General features: G+C 41.7%; 2 protein-coding genes across 2 annotated transcripts in view; both read left to right on the forward strand.

Moving 5' to 3' along the window:
- TM9SF3 (transmembrane 9 superfamily member 3) overlaps window positions 1–11,955 on the forward strand; it is a 75,941-nt gene extending 63,986 nt beyond the window's left edge. Inside the window, exons 13-15 of the mRNA XM_070057481.1 lie at window positions 403–486; window positions 605–681; window positions 7,873–11,955. Coding sequence (XP_069913582.1) covers window positions 403–486; window positions 605–681; window positions 7,873–7,940 — 229 coding nt within the window. The 3' untranslated portion in view covers window positions 7,941–11,955. The remainder of the gene's footprint in view (window positions 1–402; window positions 487–604; window positions 682–7,872) is intronic.
- A 2,671-nt stretch (window positions 11,956–14,626) lies between these two features.
- The window catches only part of TLL2 (tolloid like 2), a 139,847-nt gene continuing 136,983 nt past the window's right edge, over window positions 14,627–17,490 (forward strand). Inside the window, exon 1 of the mRNA XM_070057473.1 lies at window positions 14,627–16,944. Coding sequence (XP_069913574.1) covers window positions 16,755–16,944 — 190 coding nt within the window. The 5' untranslated portion in view covers window positions 14,627–16,754. The remainder of the gene's footprint in view (window positions 16,945–17,490) is intronic.

Below are 17,490 nucleotides of genomic sequence, written 5' to 3' on the forward strand. Positions count from 1 at the left end.
AGAGTTACCCAGAGAGAGAAGGAGAGGCAGAAAGAGAGAGAGGTCCTCCATCTGCTGGTTCACTCCCCAATTGGCCGCAATGGCTGGAGCTGCACCGATCCGAAGCCAGGAGCCAGGAGCTTCTTCCGGGTCTCCCATGCGGGTGCAGGGGCCCAAGAACTTGGGCCATCTTCTACTGCTTTCCCAGGCCAAAGCAGAGAGCTGGAGGGGAAGTGGAGCAGCCAGGACTTGAACTGGCATCCATATGGGATGCCGGCACTGCAGGTGGCAGCTTTACCTGCTGCGCCACAGCACCAGCCCCTATACAGAATTTTAAAGGATGTTATTATAAATCTCTGCTTTATAATTTTTGCTTCTGTGCCATTCATTCAAGAGTTGTGTTTCCCCCTCTTCCCCCCGCAGGCAATGGACAAGTTTTCTCTCTGCTGCATCAACTGCAATCTATGTTTACATGTATTCCTTTTACTACTATTTTTTCAAAACAAAGTAAGTGGAGATTTTTTTTTTTTTAATTAGGGAAGTAAATTTGTCCTTTAAGTATGCAAGTTTAGCCTGTGTTGAAAATAAAATGTATATTATATGTTGTTACTGTGTTTTCTTTCAGGATGTATGGCTTATTTCAAACATCATTTTACTTTGGATATATGGCGGTATTTAGCACAGCATTGGGGATAATGTGTGGTAAGTTCTGAAATTCTTGGAACATCATGAATAAATCTTTTGAGTGTCTCAGAATCAGAAAAATACAGTAATTGGAAATTAGGAAATTCCCTTCTGTTGTGTGATCAGAAATATCAGAATAAACTTGAGTCTGATTTTAGTCCTTTTTGACTCTACTCCAAGGTTTAATTTATTACCTCATTAGTGTCTATTTTTATAGAAATTCTGATAATTCTGTATAACATAGAATTCTGTACCACAATTAGTTTCTCATTCATGTTGTGAATTGGCATTTTTTAAGCTTAGATTCATTAGAAAAATCATGATATAGGCAAGTTAAGGTGTTGCCTGAATCATTCCTGTTTGAAAGTTTCTCAGACTCTTCATAGAAGTACCAGTGTCCAAGAAGCAGCGTGATTTACTGGCTATGAGTTCATCCTCGGGTGTCTGCAATCTGGGCTTAAGTTCTGGCTTTGTGTCTTTATCCAGTTCCCCAAGCTTCCCAAGCCTCTGTTAAATGAGGATAGCACCACCGTTTCATGAGTCTAAGCACAGTCTTCTATTAAAAGAAGAGACTGTAGTTGCCACCATACAGTGGAGTCTCTAGCATGGGTGAAGCAGTTGGAAAATAAAGAAAGCACCTTTGGAAACAGCATAATAAAAAGAACAGGCCTGGATTTGAGAGCCCAAAAGACCTGGAATAGATTTTCCTGCTGCCCTTCCCTCTTTTCCACTAAGAAAGTCACATTCTTAAGTCTTGTTCTCATCTGTCAGATGGCGTGTCTTCCAGAGTGGTTGAGAGGAACAGTGTTTGGTGGTAAGAGAGAGCCAGTTACGTGAGATAGAGGTGGTGAGGCATGGGAAAGCCTGGCACTTAGAAAATGAATCCTGGTGCCCCCGCTGACTAGCCAATCTAGTGACCCCTTCTTCCTCAGCTTTCCTTCCTGGCAAACGAGAAGTCCGACCTACCTCACAGAGGTGTGGGGATTCAATGCCGAAAAACGTGAGGTTTGGCAAGAGCCCAGCTAGTGGGGCTGCTGCTGCTGCTGCTGAGGACCTGGTGTGCTGGGCCTCGTCCTGCTCTGGGGTGGTGGCTCTGCCCTGCTCGGTCCCTGTGGTTTTTACCTCAGAGCAGTTTTTCCTTAAGGGAAACTCATAGAAAATACCTTTTTTGCTCATCTACTGTTTTATTGGCTGAGTAAGGCGGATTTATTTACCTCGTAGGAATGATGTATAGCTTAGGGACTAGTCACTGTGGAAACCTTTCCAGAGAGGGGGTAATGCAGACCCTCCTTCTTTCTCTGTTGTTAGCCATGGCTCCGCCCACCATACCCCCCATTTTATTTATTTTTTGATAGTTGCATCTTTAACAATAGGGTGGGTAGTGGAATAAGGGAGATATAATGTTTTTAAAAGCTAGGTCCTAGCATTTTGGACATCTTTCGGGTACCAGGATTGCTCTGTTCCTCCATCAAGAGTGTGTTTAATTTGTGTATACCATGTATGTGACAATGTGCATGTGCACACCTAAATGAAGTTGTCGGTACAATAGTAAAACTGATTTCACAAGCTCTGTGGGAAGGCAGTTTTCTGTATTGAAGTCCCATGTTTTACTTATGGCTGCTGTGATAGCCATGCCCTGAGATAATCAGTTAACCAACTTGGAGAGAAAGATTGATTCTGAAAGTGAAGTCCAGATCCTCTCAAGTGGGGATGTCCTTATTATCTGTAGAGAATGAGTAGGTTCTTTTAGTGTTGTCAGCCTCCCTTCCTTCAGAATGCTGCTCACGACTCCTGTTCACATCACCCTCAGCATTCAGTGAAGGACAGAATCATATTCAGAAGGCTAAAATTCTTTTTTCTTGACATTTTCTGTGTGATCTTAGGAAGAATGAAAGAAGTAGTATCTTGACATTCATAAAAAAAAAAAAAAGAGAGAGAGAGGAGGAATCAATCTAACTAGATTTCTTGAGTGCTTTTTCTGTTGAATTGCATCTTGCTGCCTGAACATCTTAGCACATTTGTAGTCCCTGCTGCTCTGGCCGTGTCCAGGGTTACTCTGTAAGGGGGTTATGTGTCCTCTGTGTTCATCTATTTCTTGGGGGTGGGGGGCAGGGACTGTTCAGACAAAAACTGATTAAAATGTCATCACATATACAAAAATTACACATAAAAAACATCAATTTATGTTGCTAAAATGTTCATTAATTAAAGAGATATATTTGTTGATTTTTAAAATTTTAAATGACTGTGTTAAGGTGGGAGGTATTTAGATTGTTACAGTCTTTCCTTTAGGAGCATAGTATTTTTGTTTCAAGGAAACTAGATTTAAAAGTGCATCTCTATTACTCCTAAGACAGTTACTTTTCTAGGGAGCATACACAGAATCCTGTTTTTGTAAAGTCATATTTTTGTGAGTTTATTCTCAGGGTACTCATAAGATTAGGAAGAATGATCCTCTGGGTTGATACTGTTTTGGTTTTAAGCATGTCTCTGCTCAGAGGGGAGCAATGTTTTCTAAGTCTGCAAAATTGGATTTGGTTATTGGACCAGTGTTATATTATGCCAGTTAAGTTTTTGATGCCAATTAAAATTTTATGGATTTTTTTATGTTCTAAGAACTCAGGTTTATGTTTATAAAATTTATAATTTTTCTCTTACCTTGCAAAGAAATGTATTGTAACTCTTAAGGTATATTATTAGTATTTTTAAGTATAATACCATTATTTTATATTATAAAAGAAATATGCAGTCATTGCAAAAATAATTGGAAATTGATTTGATTTGTCATTTTGGTGTGTTTCTTTTAAATTTTTTATATTTAATTTTGGGAAAATTTAACATACATGCCAAAAGAGGAACAATAGTATATATAGTGAGTCGCTACATAAAATACCCAGCATCAATAATTACCAACTCATGGCAAGTCTTGTTTTATCTATATCCCCTGATTTATAGCACCCTTTAATTTTTTTTTACTTATTTGAGAGGCAGGAGACATGGTGAGAGAGAGACAGATAGGCAAAGAGACAGTTAGCTCTCATCTACTGATTCACTCCCCAAATACCTAGAATGGCTGGAAGTGGGCTCAAGCTGAAGCTGGGACCTCGGTATGCAATCTGAGTCTCCCATATTGGTGACAGGCAATCACCTACTTGAGCCATCACTGCTGCTTCCCTGGGTCTGGGTTAGCAGGAACCTGCAGTCAAGAACCAGAGCTAGGGATTGAACCTAGGATCTTGCATCTGAGATGCAGATGTCTTAGCCAGTCTTAACCACCAAACTAAATGCTTACCCATTCCCCTTTTTATTCTGACATAAGTTTCAACAGTAAATATCTCTCTTTCAGCTGTATGTATCTCTCTTTAAAAGATCAGTATAATTTATTTATTTTTTAAAGTTTGTATTTAATGAATACATTTTTTCATAGATACAACTTTAGGAATATAGTGGTTCTTTCCCCCATTGCTACCGCCCACCCCCAACTCCCATCCCACCTCCCTCTCCCATCTCCTTCTTCATTATGGTTCATTTTTAGTTTGAGTTATATACAGAGAACCAGCTCTATTTTAAGCATAGATTTCAACAGTTTGCACCCATGCACACACACAACATAAAGAGTACACTTTGGGAAAAACATTTGCAGTCGATTCTCATAGTACAGTTCATTAGGGACGCAGTTGCTCCTCTTCTAGTCCAGCTCTCTGCTGTGGCCTGGGAAGGCAGTGGAGGATGGTCCAAGTGCTTGGGCCCTGCACCCACATGGGAGACCAGGAGGAAGCACCTGGTTCTTGGCTTCAGATCGGCACAGCGCGCCGGCTGCAGCAGCCATTTGGGGGGTGAACCAACGGAAGGAAGACCTTTCTCTCTGTCTCTCTCTCACTGTCTAAATCTGCCTGTCCAAAAAAAAAAAAAAAAAAAAAAAATATAGTACCTGCTAATACTAACCGATAGAATAAATAAAGGAGAGAGTGATCCAACATGGGAAGCGAGATACTCAGCAGACTCATAGAATGGCGGATGTCCTAAACAGCACTCTGGCCTCAGAATCAGCCCTAAAGGCATTCGGATCTGGCTGAAAAGCCCATGAGAGTATTTCAGGCATGGAAAGCCAAGACACTCTGGCAAACAAACAAACACCTAAATGAAAGATCTCTGTGAGTGAGATCCCAGTGGAAAGAACAGGTCTTCAAAGAAGGAGGTACCTTTCTCTGAAGGGAGGAGAGAACCTCCACTTTGACTATGACCTTGTCTAAACAAGATAAGAGTTGGAGAACTCAAGGGGCTTCCATAGCCTTGGAAACTCATGACTGGTGCATAGGGAGATTACTGATGCCATAAACAGGAGTGTCAATTTGTAAAGTCAACAACAGGAGTCACTGTGCACTTACTCCTCATGTAGGATCTCTGCCCTTAATGTGCTGTACATTGAGACTTAATGCTATAGCGAGTACTCAAACAGTATATTTCACTTTGTGTTTCTATGGGGGTGCAAACTGTTGAAAGCTTTACTTAATGTATACTAAACTGATCTTCTGTAAAAAAAAAAAAAAAAAAAAAAAAAAAGAAGAAATTATCAATTCCCAACTTGACTCTCACTGGGATTAAACATGACAATAGGTCTGATCTGATTTCATCATCATTTAAAAAATCATCTATTATTTTTCACTTTATGTTTCTGTGTGGGAGCAAACTGTTGAAATCTTTACTTAATATATGTTAAACTGATCTTCTGTATATAAAGAGAATCGAAAATAAATCCTCATGTGAATGGAAGGGGAGAGGGAGTGGGAAAGGGGAGGGTTGCGGGTGGGAGGGACGTTATGGGGGGGAAGCCATTGTAATCCATAAGCTGTACTTTGGAAATTTATATTCATTAAATAAAAGTTAAAAATAAATAAATAAATAAATAAATAAATAAATAAATCAGAAAATCAATTCATTAGGAACAGATATCCTATATGGGGACAACAATGACTTCTGTTGTTCCTTTAACAATTAACACTCTTATTTATGACATCAGTGATCACCCGAGGCTCTTGCCGTGGGCTACCAAGGCTGTGGAAGCCTTTTGTGACCATAGACTCCATTGGTATTTGGACACGGCCATAAGCAAAGTGGATGTCCTCTCCTCCCTTCAGGGAAGAGTACAGTATAATTTATTAATATGATGAAGTATCAGTTAGTATTCAAATTTTTCCCGTTACCATTTCTCTTTAAATAGTTTGTTTATGTCAAGATCTAATTAAGGTCCATGCATTTCTTGGTTAAAATGTCTTCTTTAGGCTCTCTAAATCTGCTTTGTAATTTAAAAATTTTTTTTTTAAAAACTCCTATAGTATTTTCTACACTCTGGATTTGGCCAGTTATGCTGCTGAAGTGTCGTTTAATGTTTCTCCATGCACTCACTACCTTCCATATTTCCTGTAAGATGATAGTTCAGTCTGCAGGCTCAATCTTACTTGGGAATATTTCTCCAAGAATGCTTAACAGATGATTTGTAAACTTCTGTGAGGTTTGGCTGGCGCCGTGGCTCACTAGGCTAATCCTCTGCCTGCAGTGCCAGAACCCTGGGTTCTAGTCCCAGTTGGGGCTCTGGATTCTGTCCCGGTTGCTCCTCTTCCAGTCCAGCTCTCTGCTGCGGCCCAAGAAGGCAGTAGAGGATGGCCCAGGTCCTTGTGCCCTGCACCCGCATGGGAGACCAGGAGAAGCACCTGGCTCCTGGCTTCGGATCAGTGCAGCGTGCCTGCCACAACAGCAATTTGGGGGGTGAACCAATAGAAAAGGAAGACCTTTCTCTCTGTCTCTCTCTCACTGTCTAACTGCCTGTCAAAACTTCTGTGAGGTTAGCAGCCAGTGATAATCATTGCCTAGCTCAAAATATCTACTAGTGGTTATATAATACTCTGATTGTCTTGTTCTTTTTATATTTATTAGCTGGGATATGTCTGAGTATAACACTTTTCCTTTCAATGACCATTTGGTTACTTTGAGGTACTCACTGTATATAGGAAAGGCAGAATATATGCTTGTTTCTTTCCTTTGATTTATCAGTTGGATAAATAAAAGTTGGTTCAAAGATGACCAATTAGGCACATGCATGTGTGTGTTGTGTGTTTGTGTGTGTTGTGTGTTTGTATGTGTGTGTGATTATTAACTCATGAAGCTTTATTTTTAAACTTGAGATAATAGTGGCTAGGTGATAAATTTTTCAATCCATTGCAGAATTTTCTATGACAGTTCAATGACCAATTGTCTCATTCTAAAGAGCCCTTAGTATTGGCAGTAAAGAACTCTGCAGTTCCTTCCTTCATTCAGAAGATAATTTATTGAGAACCTTGTTATGTATCAGGCACTGTCTTGACTCAGGAGGTAATTTATGTAACAAAAACCAAGCAAATATCCTGTCTTCTAGTGTCTTGAGTCCCACTGAGGCTATTTATTCAAAAACATTTTGTAATTCCTAACCCAGTTACCTGTCTCTCTTGTTCTCTTGTCCATTCTTAAATATGTCATCCTTTCTACCAGCCACACAGCTCTACAGCTTAAATGTGGAAAAGAAGCCATCAGAGAATCTCTCTGTTCTAGAGCTTCAAAAGCCACTGGGCTGTGGCTCTCTGTCTCCAGGAGAATCCATGTCACTTCTTAAGTATCCATGAGGTTTTGGAACATTCATTGATAATGCTTTAATGACCTAGATTAAGGTTTTTCCACTTCAAAAAAAAAAATCCATGGAAAAACAATTAAAAAGTTTATTTTAGTGCATAAACATAAAGGCCTCCTAATTTGGTGGTAAGGATAGGATGTGTTACCTTGAGAGTCACTGAGTACCTGTTACTGAGGTTATATAGACAGAGATTCTTCTGAATATTATGTATTATAATATGTTTTCCATGAACTTTTTGTCATCTTTAAATGAATTTCTGATTTATCAAATTATTTTGCCTTATAGGAGATATATTTTAATTCTGTAGTCACTGATTATACAAGTATTAATTGCTACTTGCTTTTTTTAAAGATTGCATAAGGTCAGGTGTATGATGATAGCGGGTGATTTGCAAAGAAAATGATATAATTTTATTATTAAAATTCAGAGAAAATACCAACATAAAGTCATCTTGAAAAATAACTTTCCAGAGTAGGGAGCATTTGTAAATGATGGATCCTGCTCTGCATGTATTTGATTCAAAACATCTTATTCTGTCTTTGCAGGAGCAATTGGTTACATGGGAACAAGTGCCTTTGTCCGAAAAATCTATACTAATGTGAAAATTGACTAGAGACCCAAGGAAACCTGGAACTTCGGATCAATTTCTCTTTCATAGGGGTGGAACTTGCACAGCAAAAAAAGCGCAAGAGATTTGGGCTTAACACTGGGTACATTGTGGGTCTCTCTGTCGTGGATGGCGTAAAGTAACATCTATTTCCATTGATCCTAGGTTCTTACTGCTTTCTCCAACTGTTCACAGCAAATGCTTGGATTTTATGCAGTAGGCATTACCACAGTACATGGCTAATCCTTCCCAAAAACTAGCTCATTAAAGATGAAATAGACCAGCTCTCTTCAGTGAAGAGGACAAATAGTTTATTTAAAGCATTTGTTCCAATAAAATAGAGGGAAACTTGGATGCTAAAATTACATGCGTAGAAATCTTCCTGGCACTTAGTGTTTCTGTGTTACTGAAAAATGATGTTCCGGAGAGATTACTTTTCCTCTTATTTTTACTGCCATCGTCGACCTAATGTGGGACATTTTTATATAATCTGGGTTTTTTTGACCTGTTCTTACCCCCGAATTCAGTTGCATTATTTTTTTTTAAAGAATTAAAAAATATTAAATCCTGCATGTAATATATCTGCTGTCATCTTAGTTGGACCACCTTCCCATTTATTTATCTTAAAACTATCCAATTACATCCTAATTCCATCCAAAGAAGATACAGTCCGAAGATAGAGATGTACTCTCTCAATGCAATTTACTGTACAGTTAGAAAGCAAAGTGTTAAATGGAGAAGATATTTGTTTTTATTAAACATTTTGAGATTTAGATAAACTACATTTTAACTGAATGTCTAAAGTGATTATCTTTTTTTTCCTTCCCAAGTTAGTTGTACATCCTTTTTGGGTTTGAATGAAGGCTTTACATAAGAAATTATTAAAAAACAAAAAAAGGGGGGGAGGGGAGGGGGGCTATACATGTATATAACATTAAATAATGTAACGTAGGTGTAGATTTCCAAATGCATTTGGATGTACAGATTGACTACAGAGTACTTTTTTCTGATGATTGGTGTAGAAATGTGTGAATTTGGGTGGCTTTTTACATCTTGCCTACCATTGCATGAAACATTGGGGTTTCTTCAAAATGTGTGTGTCATACTTCTTTTGGGAGGTTTTTTTTTTTTTTTTTTTTTCTGTTTCTTTTTCCAAGACTCTACAGGAGCTAAATTTGTAATTTAGAAACTTTTAATTTTGTTAATCCTGCCTGGGACAATTAAGTAACATCTAAAGCATTACTGCTTTAGGATGTTCAAATAAAATTTCCTGACCAAATTATTTTGTGGAAATAGATGTGTCTGCAACTTGAAGACAATATTACTGAATGCCAATTTGTTTTTTTTAATATACTGTAAACTATTCTTTTGATACAGGGGACCCATACTTTAAAATCTCTCAACTCTGGATTCTCCAGTCTAGTCACAAAGTATTGATAAGCCCTTGAATGAAATTGTGGCACAAAATATGTTGAGGTTGGTGTAAAGTGGGGATGCGGTACAAGTGGTGAGCTTACTATTGTATGAACAAATAAAGGCTACAGTTTTCTAAGAGAAGTGATTTTTAATTTTGAATACCTTTTTCTGAAACTGTCCATAATGTGAAGTTTTCCTAGAAATTGAGTTTCTAGTTTAATAGTTTGCTATGCAAATGACTGCCTAAAACTATACTATATGTTGGTATTTTTAGAAAGACTCAAAACAGCTGTGTTTAAACTTTAACATGAAACTTGTGCCACTAATAGTTATGTTTTCATTGCAAAATGTGTTTCTATAAATTGATGGACTCTGTATCCTATTGTGACATATAAGTCCTATCAAGAGTAAAAAGGTTGATTTCTTATCACTTAACGTATGGTTTACATGAACAAACAAGAGTTTGTTTAGAAGCTGTAGGTGAATCCTCTTAAAGCCAAAATGTTATATTAAGTGTCATCCATTGGTTCTTCCATTTTTCTTCCTTCTCACCTGCCTTTAAGATCTTATCTGAAAAGAAACTAAAAGTCAACATTTAATTGCTTATATTATGTGACTTTTAAAGAACATGTTAAAATAGTTCTAACATAACACATGATCTGACTGATGGAGTATAAAGTAGCAAGCTTTTGTCTTAGTAAAATGCAATTTCTGGTGGTAAGATTCTTGTAGGTAAGATGTAGGGATTTTTAAAGAATGTAGTATAGCTGTTTTCAGGTATACCGGTTCATTCTACTAAGTTCAGGTTGTATTTGAAGTTCTTTGGAATCTGTAGTGAAAAGTGGTATTTCCAAATGTATTAAAAGTATTAAAGGTAATATAAATCACTTTGAAAAAGTCCTTTAGAAAAGGATTTCTATTGGCTTATGGCTTCATAGAGGGGCTGAGTAAATATGTGTGTATCTTGAAGAAAATGTAGTTCACAAATATTTTGGCTCCCTAGCTCTCTGTTGTACAGTGACAAAATAGAAGAATATTATCTAAGTTAACTGAAGGGTGGAGTTTTCCTACCCCAGTTAATGCAGTCTCCCTTTCATTTACTAACATTTTCTCATTTTATCATCTGACACTTTGAACACTAACAAAAAGTAAAGCGAAACTTTTTTCCATACATCTTTAAGCAGGCATCTCCTGAAAATTCCGTTAGTAGTTGATGTCATTATACGTGTATCCTAGTGCAAGAATAGGGTAAGGTGGAAATGGAATGACTGGGGGTGGTAAAACATTCTTTGGCATTTCATTTTGGGCTCCTGGAATGCACTTGGCTTGTCCATCAGTCAAACTCCATACTCTCGGAAGTCATTAGACTGTAGTGAAAGCGAAACCTAGTGAATGGTATATTTGCGTGTTTTCCATTGAGAGTGGATAGAACTCTTGAGAAAGAGTTGCCATGAATTCCAGTTTTTCTGAAAGTCACTTTTTTTAGAGTTTATCCACAACTGTATTCATTTTGATATAGCTTTTATTTCCTAAATGTTTACTAAACACCTTCTGCCAAATGTCTTGCAAAAAATGTTATTTAAAACTTCCTGAATTTTTATACATGTAAAAGGGAAAAAATGTATTAATGTAATTTGTTCAGGAAAAGCTACATATTGAAGGGCTTCTTCATATGCATCCTGGGGAGGGGGGGTCCTGTTTGTGATCTATACACTACAGTAGCACCTGTGTTTTAAGTTTAGATTTCAATGTGTCTTTAGTGTTTCATTCTATTGATTTATTGGAATACATAATAAATCAACATGTAATAAATCACTCCTCATTAGTAACATGAAAATATATTCATTAACGTTTTGTATCTTCATTAAAATTCTGTAGTTATGGAACTATATTAGCAATCAAGTTGTTAAAGAGATCAGAGAAGTGAAAATGCATAAGATTGTTTGGAAGTGGGAACAGAAATAGACTAAATCCACAAGTAGGGTATATCAGAAGTTATAGTTGCAGAAAAAGTCAGTATGAGGAATAACTAGTTCTGTTCTGTGAGCATTTCCTATATGGCATCTGACTTGGCATTTTTATTGGGGCTGTAAACAGAAATGTGCAAAGACAAAAACTAAGCAAAATTCTTATTTATCTGCTAGGAAATGGAAATAAATTGTGAGAGAACTTTTATTAAAGTATTGGTGAACCAGGTTTGCTGATATTTGATCAAACAGCATAGTACATGTTTATCCCAGTTTATCAGCTTAGGTTTTTTGAGAGCTGTTATATATAGCAGAATTTAAGGCAAAAAAGAAGTAACCTGGAATTCTGTTTGAAGGATAACAGAGCAGTCCCACTTGGGCTTGTTAGTGGTATCAAACATGAATCTTGAAATCCCCAAACAGCAATGACAGTTGTCACCTGAGTTGGAAGGAAGCGATTACTGTTCAATGATCATTTCCATTTTGTATGCACCTTTGATTTGTGTAGGCCATATTCCAGTGGGCTTTTTAGTAATAGAAATTCAGTATAAAATGTGTCAGTTACAATTGAGATTCTGATCTAGTCTGTTAATTTATCTGAAGTTGGATTTTTACAAAGTAATAAAAAGTTAAACGTACTTCCCTTGGATGCTTTCTTTCTTTCGTTTTTGAAACTGATGAAACAAGCATAAGGGAGAGCCCTTCATTATTGGCATGCGTGTGAGGAGGCTGCTAAAAACTTCCTACAGTGGAAGAAAGCAGGGTCAGCGCTCTTCCTGCCAGGGCCCAGATAGTGTTTTAGGATTTGAGGGCCATGTCATCCCTGTCACAACTGCTCTACTGTTACAGCGCAAACGCAGCCACGCTACACAGCACATAGACTATCGAGCGTGGCTGTGTTCCAGTGTGACTTGACAAAAACACCCTACCAAACCCTGAATTGAAAGATTGCAAATTTAAGGTTTGATATACCCCCATTTGCATTTTGGGTGGAGAAAGATTACAGAAAAGTTGAAAGAATGGTACAATGAATAAGGACTTTGTCTTTTTTAAAAATGATTTTTGGGTTTTTATACCATCCTTGTAACTTTTTATATATACAAACTTTGAATCCCACACTACCCTTACACCTGTCATTCTTCTGACTGATGGGTAATAGATTCAATTTCTTAGTACCTGACAGCTTTTCCAGAGTGGTTTCAAATCTATTCCCCCACAGCCACCTTGTGAGGCCTGTAAGGAGCTATGTTTTGTAGATAACAAACAGGGCAGCTAACGGGGCTTTTATTTTTAGCCCAGAAGACTGGGGGGACTGTTGTCTTGATTATTGTGTCTGTGAACTGGGGTTGTCAGTTTGTGGAGCAGATAATACATGTAGTAGTCACATTGGAAGTTAGTGTGCTAGGCAAGTGGAAGGGATTGTTTTATGTTGCATTGAAATCAGTGATTAATTTCCCTGGTCTATTTGTAGTCCTTGATTTTCATCTCCTTTTTAAACTAGTTCTTAAATCTTTACCAACCTCCTTAGTTCTTTTCTCCCCCCTCATTGATAACACCACCAACCTGGCATTTTCCATTAGCCAGAGAGTTTAAGTTGGTACAAACTTTTCTGGTTAGAAAACTAAGGGTAGAAGGGAGTCTGTTAGGCAGCCAGCTGCTTGGTAACAGTGGTAATTTCATTGAATTTAACTTACACTGTACTATTAGAAAGGTGGTATGTGTGGAGTCTGTGTAGTCCAGAAATGTATTTAAAATTATTTGATTATTTGAAATGACTCATTTTCTTAAAAAAAAAAATTTATTTATTCGAAAGTCAGAGTTACACAGAGGAGAGGAGAGGCAGAGAGAAAGAGTGGTCTTCCATCCGATGGTTCACTCCCCAGATGGCCGCAACGGCCAGAGCTGCGCCGATCTGAAGCCAGGAGCCAGGAGCCTCCTCCGGGTCTCCCACGTGGATGCAGGGCCCAAGCACTTGGGCCATCCTCCACTGCCTTCCCGGGCCACAGCAGAGAGCTGGATCAGAAGTGGAGTAGCCGGAACTAGAACTGGTGCACACTTCAGGCCAGGGGTTAACCTGCTGAGCCACAGCGCCGGCCTCCGAAATGACTCATTTTCAAAGTTTAGGTGCTTAAAATGACAGGAGTTTCAGCTAAAAAAAAAAAAAAAAAAAAAAAAAAAAAAAAAAAAAAAGGTTATCAGGAGTCAATTGTAGGGAGGAATTGGTAGAAGTCATTTTATATTAGCCAATGTTAGTTACTCTTAGTGGCTCACTTGAAGTCACTGAGATTATGGGACATAATCTGAAAGGTGAGTGAAGGAAAGACAGGGTCTGGGGAGGGAGACAGGGCCAAGCTGGGGTTGGTCAGAGGCCCACTGCAGAGCAGTAGGGCAGGGCATCTGAGCAGGAAAATATCAGAGAGGTAGTAGTTCTTATAATAGATGTTGGCTCACAGATGTGGGATGTGGTTATCACGATGCCCTGACAGAAACATGGAGGTGTGAAGCAGCAAGGCTCTGTTAGGGTGACTAGGTGTTTAGTGCAGCAAGAGTGGGGCGTGGGAGGTGGCGAGAGCCCAGGCTGGAAAGGTTGCAAGGAAGACCTGATGGTGGATGGAGAGCCTGATACGCCACCTTGAGCAACTGGACACAGGTTCTGGAGAGCCGCAGATGGTTGTAGGCCGCTGTTCAAAATGGTAGCAATATAATATTTTAATTTCTCTACTCAGAAGTACATTTTCAGTGGTCAGCAATGTAAATGAAGGATTGAGCCATGAGACATGAATGCCCACTTGACTGGAGGTTCTCCTTGTGTTGGAGGAGATTTTAATGACAAGTGACCCACAAAGGTGAAAGGAGACAGTGGCCTAGGTGGGGTCGTTAAGGACAAAACTGGGTAGACTTGAAGGGGACTGAGAATGGCTGCCAGGAAAGTGTAGATGGGATAAGTGGGGCAGGGAGCAGAGAGCGGACTACAGAAGAAGAAAACACTTTTGTCCACTTGCACGTGTTCCACAGGCTCTGGGGAGGCACTGGGGGCAGGGACCCAGGATAACTATGAGTGTAATAATAGAGCAGCTTTAGGTCATAAAGTATTTTATTCTAAATTTATCCCAGTTTCTTTCTTGGGATTTGAAATAGATTGTAGTAAAAAAAATAAGAATGGGAATAGGAGAGGGAGGAGGAAGGTTGGGAGGGTGGGTACAGTGGGAAGAATCACTATGTTCCTAAAGTTGTATTTATGAAATGCATGAAGTTTGTATTCCTAAAATAAGAGGCTTTGGCGGGCGGGGGGGGGGGGATATATTTAAAAAAATTTTTGACTCCAGATTGGAGTTTATAAAAATGCTAAGTGAAATCAGGAACTGTAGGACTGATGAAGAATATTAACCTTCCCTTTTCAATTATTCCTGTCTAACCTTTGTATTATAATCCAAACGTTTCGTTGCCACTTGTTGGTTGCTAGCTGAAGTAGCACAAGACTGAGATCGCACACTCATCCAGGAGAACCCTGTCCTCCAAACATTTGGATGGGTGGTGTTGGTGAGAAGCCCTGGCAGCTACTCACCAGCTGGGGACTACAGACAATCAAAGCTCACAACCTCTGTGCTTCACGAGAGGCAGTCTAATGTCTGTTTTCCAGAGGAATTCCCTGCTAACGAGGAAGCCAGTTGGCTGTTTGCCTGTGCCATCTGGAGGCCTGGAAGTGTCACAGAAGTTTGTTAGCCTTTTAGATGTTGACTGTGTGGACTTGTCTGTTGACAGGTGGTGACCTTCACTGGGGCGAATGCAGGGAATGATGGCGTTGGGTTTGACTCCTTCCAGCATTCAGGCAGTCCCTTCCCACACCTATTGCCTATTTAGTGGCCACTTGGCATTCCCTGCCATTTGGTGGCATCCATTTCCCCCCAGATTCCACCCTCTTGCCTGCCAGTTCCTATCCAGCTCTTGCTTGCTCAGCCTGGCTCCATCCTATATGGTGCCCGTTTGATGAGAACAGCGTGAAGCAGGGTCAAAACCTGGAGCAGCCTTGCTTTCGCCCTTTTCCGCTCTAAAGACTTAGCATCCTAGCTGACAGATGAGAAGACAGGGGACCATGACACATGCAGCTCAGGTCTGGGCTATTTGCTCATTTGTGGCTGTGGAATCATGTGGACTCTCTAAAGGGAAGTCCTTTTTCTTCTGGGAGTTAAATGAAAGAAGACGCTATTGGACGCAATACTCAAAACCTTTGCACATACATGGTAGCATGTTAGACTTCCTGACTAGGGCAAAGTGGCTTGCATAAAAAGGATCAGTGAAAAGCCTCAGTAATCGTGCATGTTATGTCTCCAAAACGGTTCAGTTCTGACGATTTTGTGTTTAACATACAGTGTAGAAGTGGGTTTCACATAGCTCTTGAGTATGTTCTAAAATTATCTGGGCTTGTATTTTGAATTGGCAAAAAATAACCAGACCTTAAAAATTGGTCATTTGTATTCCATCACGTTAAAGGTGAGTGGCTTATTTAATACATCTGTAAAATTAATAGGTACAATTCGTTTGACAATGTTTGCCTGTAGGAAGCGTCCTCGGCTGTTTTATTAACGGATCCGGTCACCTCGAGGGGAAACTGTCGTTTTAAGTCGGTCTGCCTTACACACTACCAGCACAGACGTTAACGTAGCTGGGTGCTGCAGTGAGCGCCCTTCCTGGCCGGGCGAGGGCGTGTTCAGCGAGCCAGGAGAACCGTAATCCCAGGGCTTCCCTGCCTGAAAGGCACCTCAGACGGTTCGCTTGGCCCTGCAGAGGACAATTACCCAAAAGCACGTTTCGAGCTGGAAGCAGTGCGCCTCGCGCACTTCGGTCTCGGAGCTGCTCTCCGGGCTCTGACCACTGCTGCTGCTTTCGTCCACGTGTGCCTCCGGAGTTGTAAAGTGAGTTATGAGAATAAACAGGCGGGAAGCCCAATCTTCGTCTCCGGGAGCAGCCCGGAGAAGGGCGGCTTGGGCCGGGTGGGCACACCGCTGGTCTGGGACCCATGCTTTTGGCACCTTCACCTCGCTCCCCTTCCTCCGAAGTTGCGGAGGTGCTGCGAAGAGGAGGGGCCTCGCCTCGGGCGCCCGAGCGATTGGCTGCCCGGGGCCCCTGGCGAGGGCTGTGCGGTCCAGCCCTGGTGGAGAGGGGCGGAGCGGCCACAGCTCCAACCACCGCCGCCACCGCCACAGTCAGCCGCTGCAGCCTCGGCCGCCGGGCAGTCGCTCAGAGCCGCGGCTTCCCGGGTGCTCCGACGCGGACAGGGGGCGCCGCGCTCTGCTCTGCTCTTGCCGGAGCCATGCGCCGCAGCTGCGCGTAACCACCGAATCCCGGCCGCCGCCGACCGGATCCTGTGCGCCGGGCGTCGTCGGACTGAGCTTTCCGTGCACGCGACTCCCTCGGTCACCTCCGGCCCCGCGCCACCATGCCCCGGGTGACCGCGCTCGGGGTCCCGGTGTCGCTGCTGCTGCTGCTGCTGCTGCTGCTGCTGCTGCCGCCGCGCGGCGCCGGGGGGCTCAGGGAGCGCCCGGACGCCGTCTCGGACTACTCGGCCCTGGAAGGCGAAGAGGGCGCGGAGCAGCAGCTGGAGCACTACCACGACCCGTGCAAAGCCGGTAGGTGCCGTCGCCGCCGAAGTCCCGCAGAAGTTTGCCTTTGAAATGTAAATGAGGTGGTGGGCGAGCCGGCGCAGCCGTCTGTGGGGCTGGTCTCCCTTGCCCTCCCTTGGGACCCCCGGGCTCCCCGGGAAAACAAAGCTCCGGAGGAAGTGCTGAGAGCCGCTCAGCGCCTGGGACGTCCCGCCCCAGGTTTGCGGCGCGCACCGGTGGCCGCCGCGGGCGCGTTCCCAAAGCGGAACAGGAGGGTCCCTGGGTTCGCGAGGGCTCTCGGGGGCCGGGGCGCACGCGGAGCCGGCTGACAGCCGGTGGTCCGCCCGAGCCGACGCCGCACGCTCTTGGCCGGAGCTGGGGAGCCGGGCGGGGCGCGGCGCTCGCAGGCTCGGATGGAGTTGCTGGCTCCGATTTCACAGCATTTCTAAGTTTCGTGCAAACTTTCTCAGGATCTTGCGGTTAACTCTTGGGAGAGATGACCGGGGCGGGGCGGGGGGTGCGCTTCACTGCGGGGCAAAGAATAAGGTGGTCACGGGAGAATCAGCAAGACTG

Source organism: Oryctolagus cuniculus, chromosome 15, assembly GCF_964237555.1.
Source record: "Oryctolagus cuniculus chromosome 15, mOryCun1.1, whole genome shotgun sequence".
NCBI lineage: Eukaryota > Metazoa > Chordata > Mammalia > Lagomorpha > Leporidae > Oryctolagus > Oryctolagus cuniculus.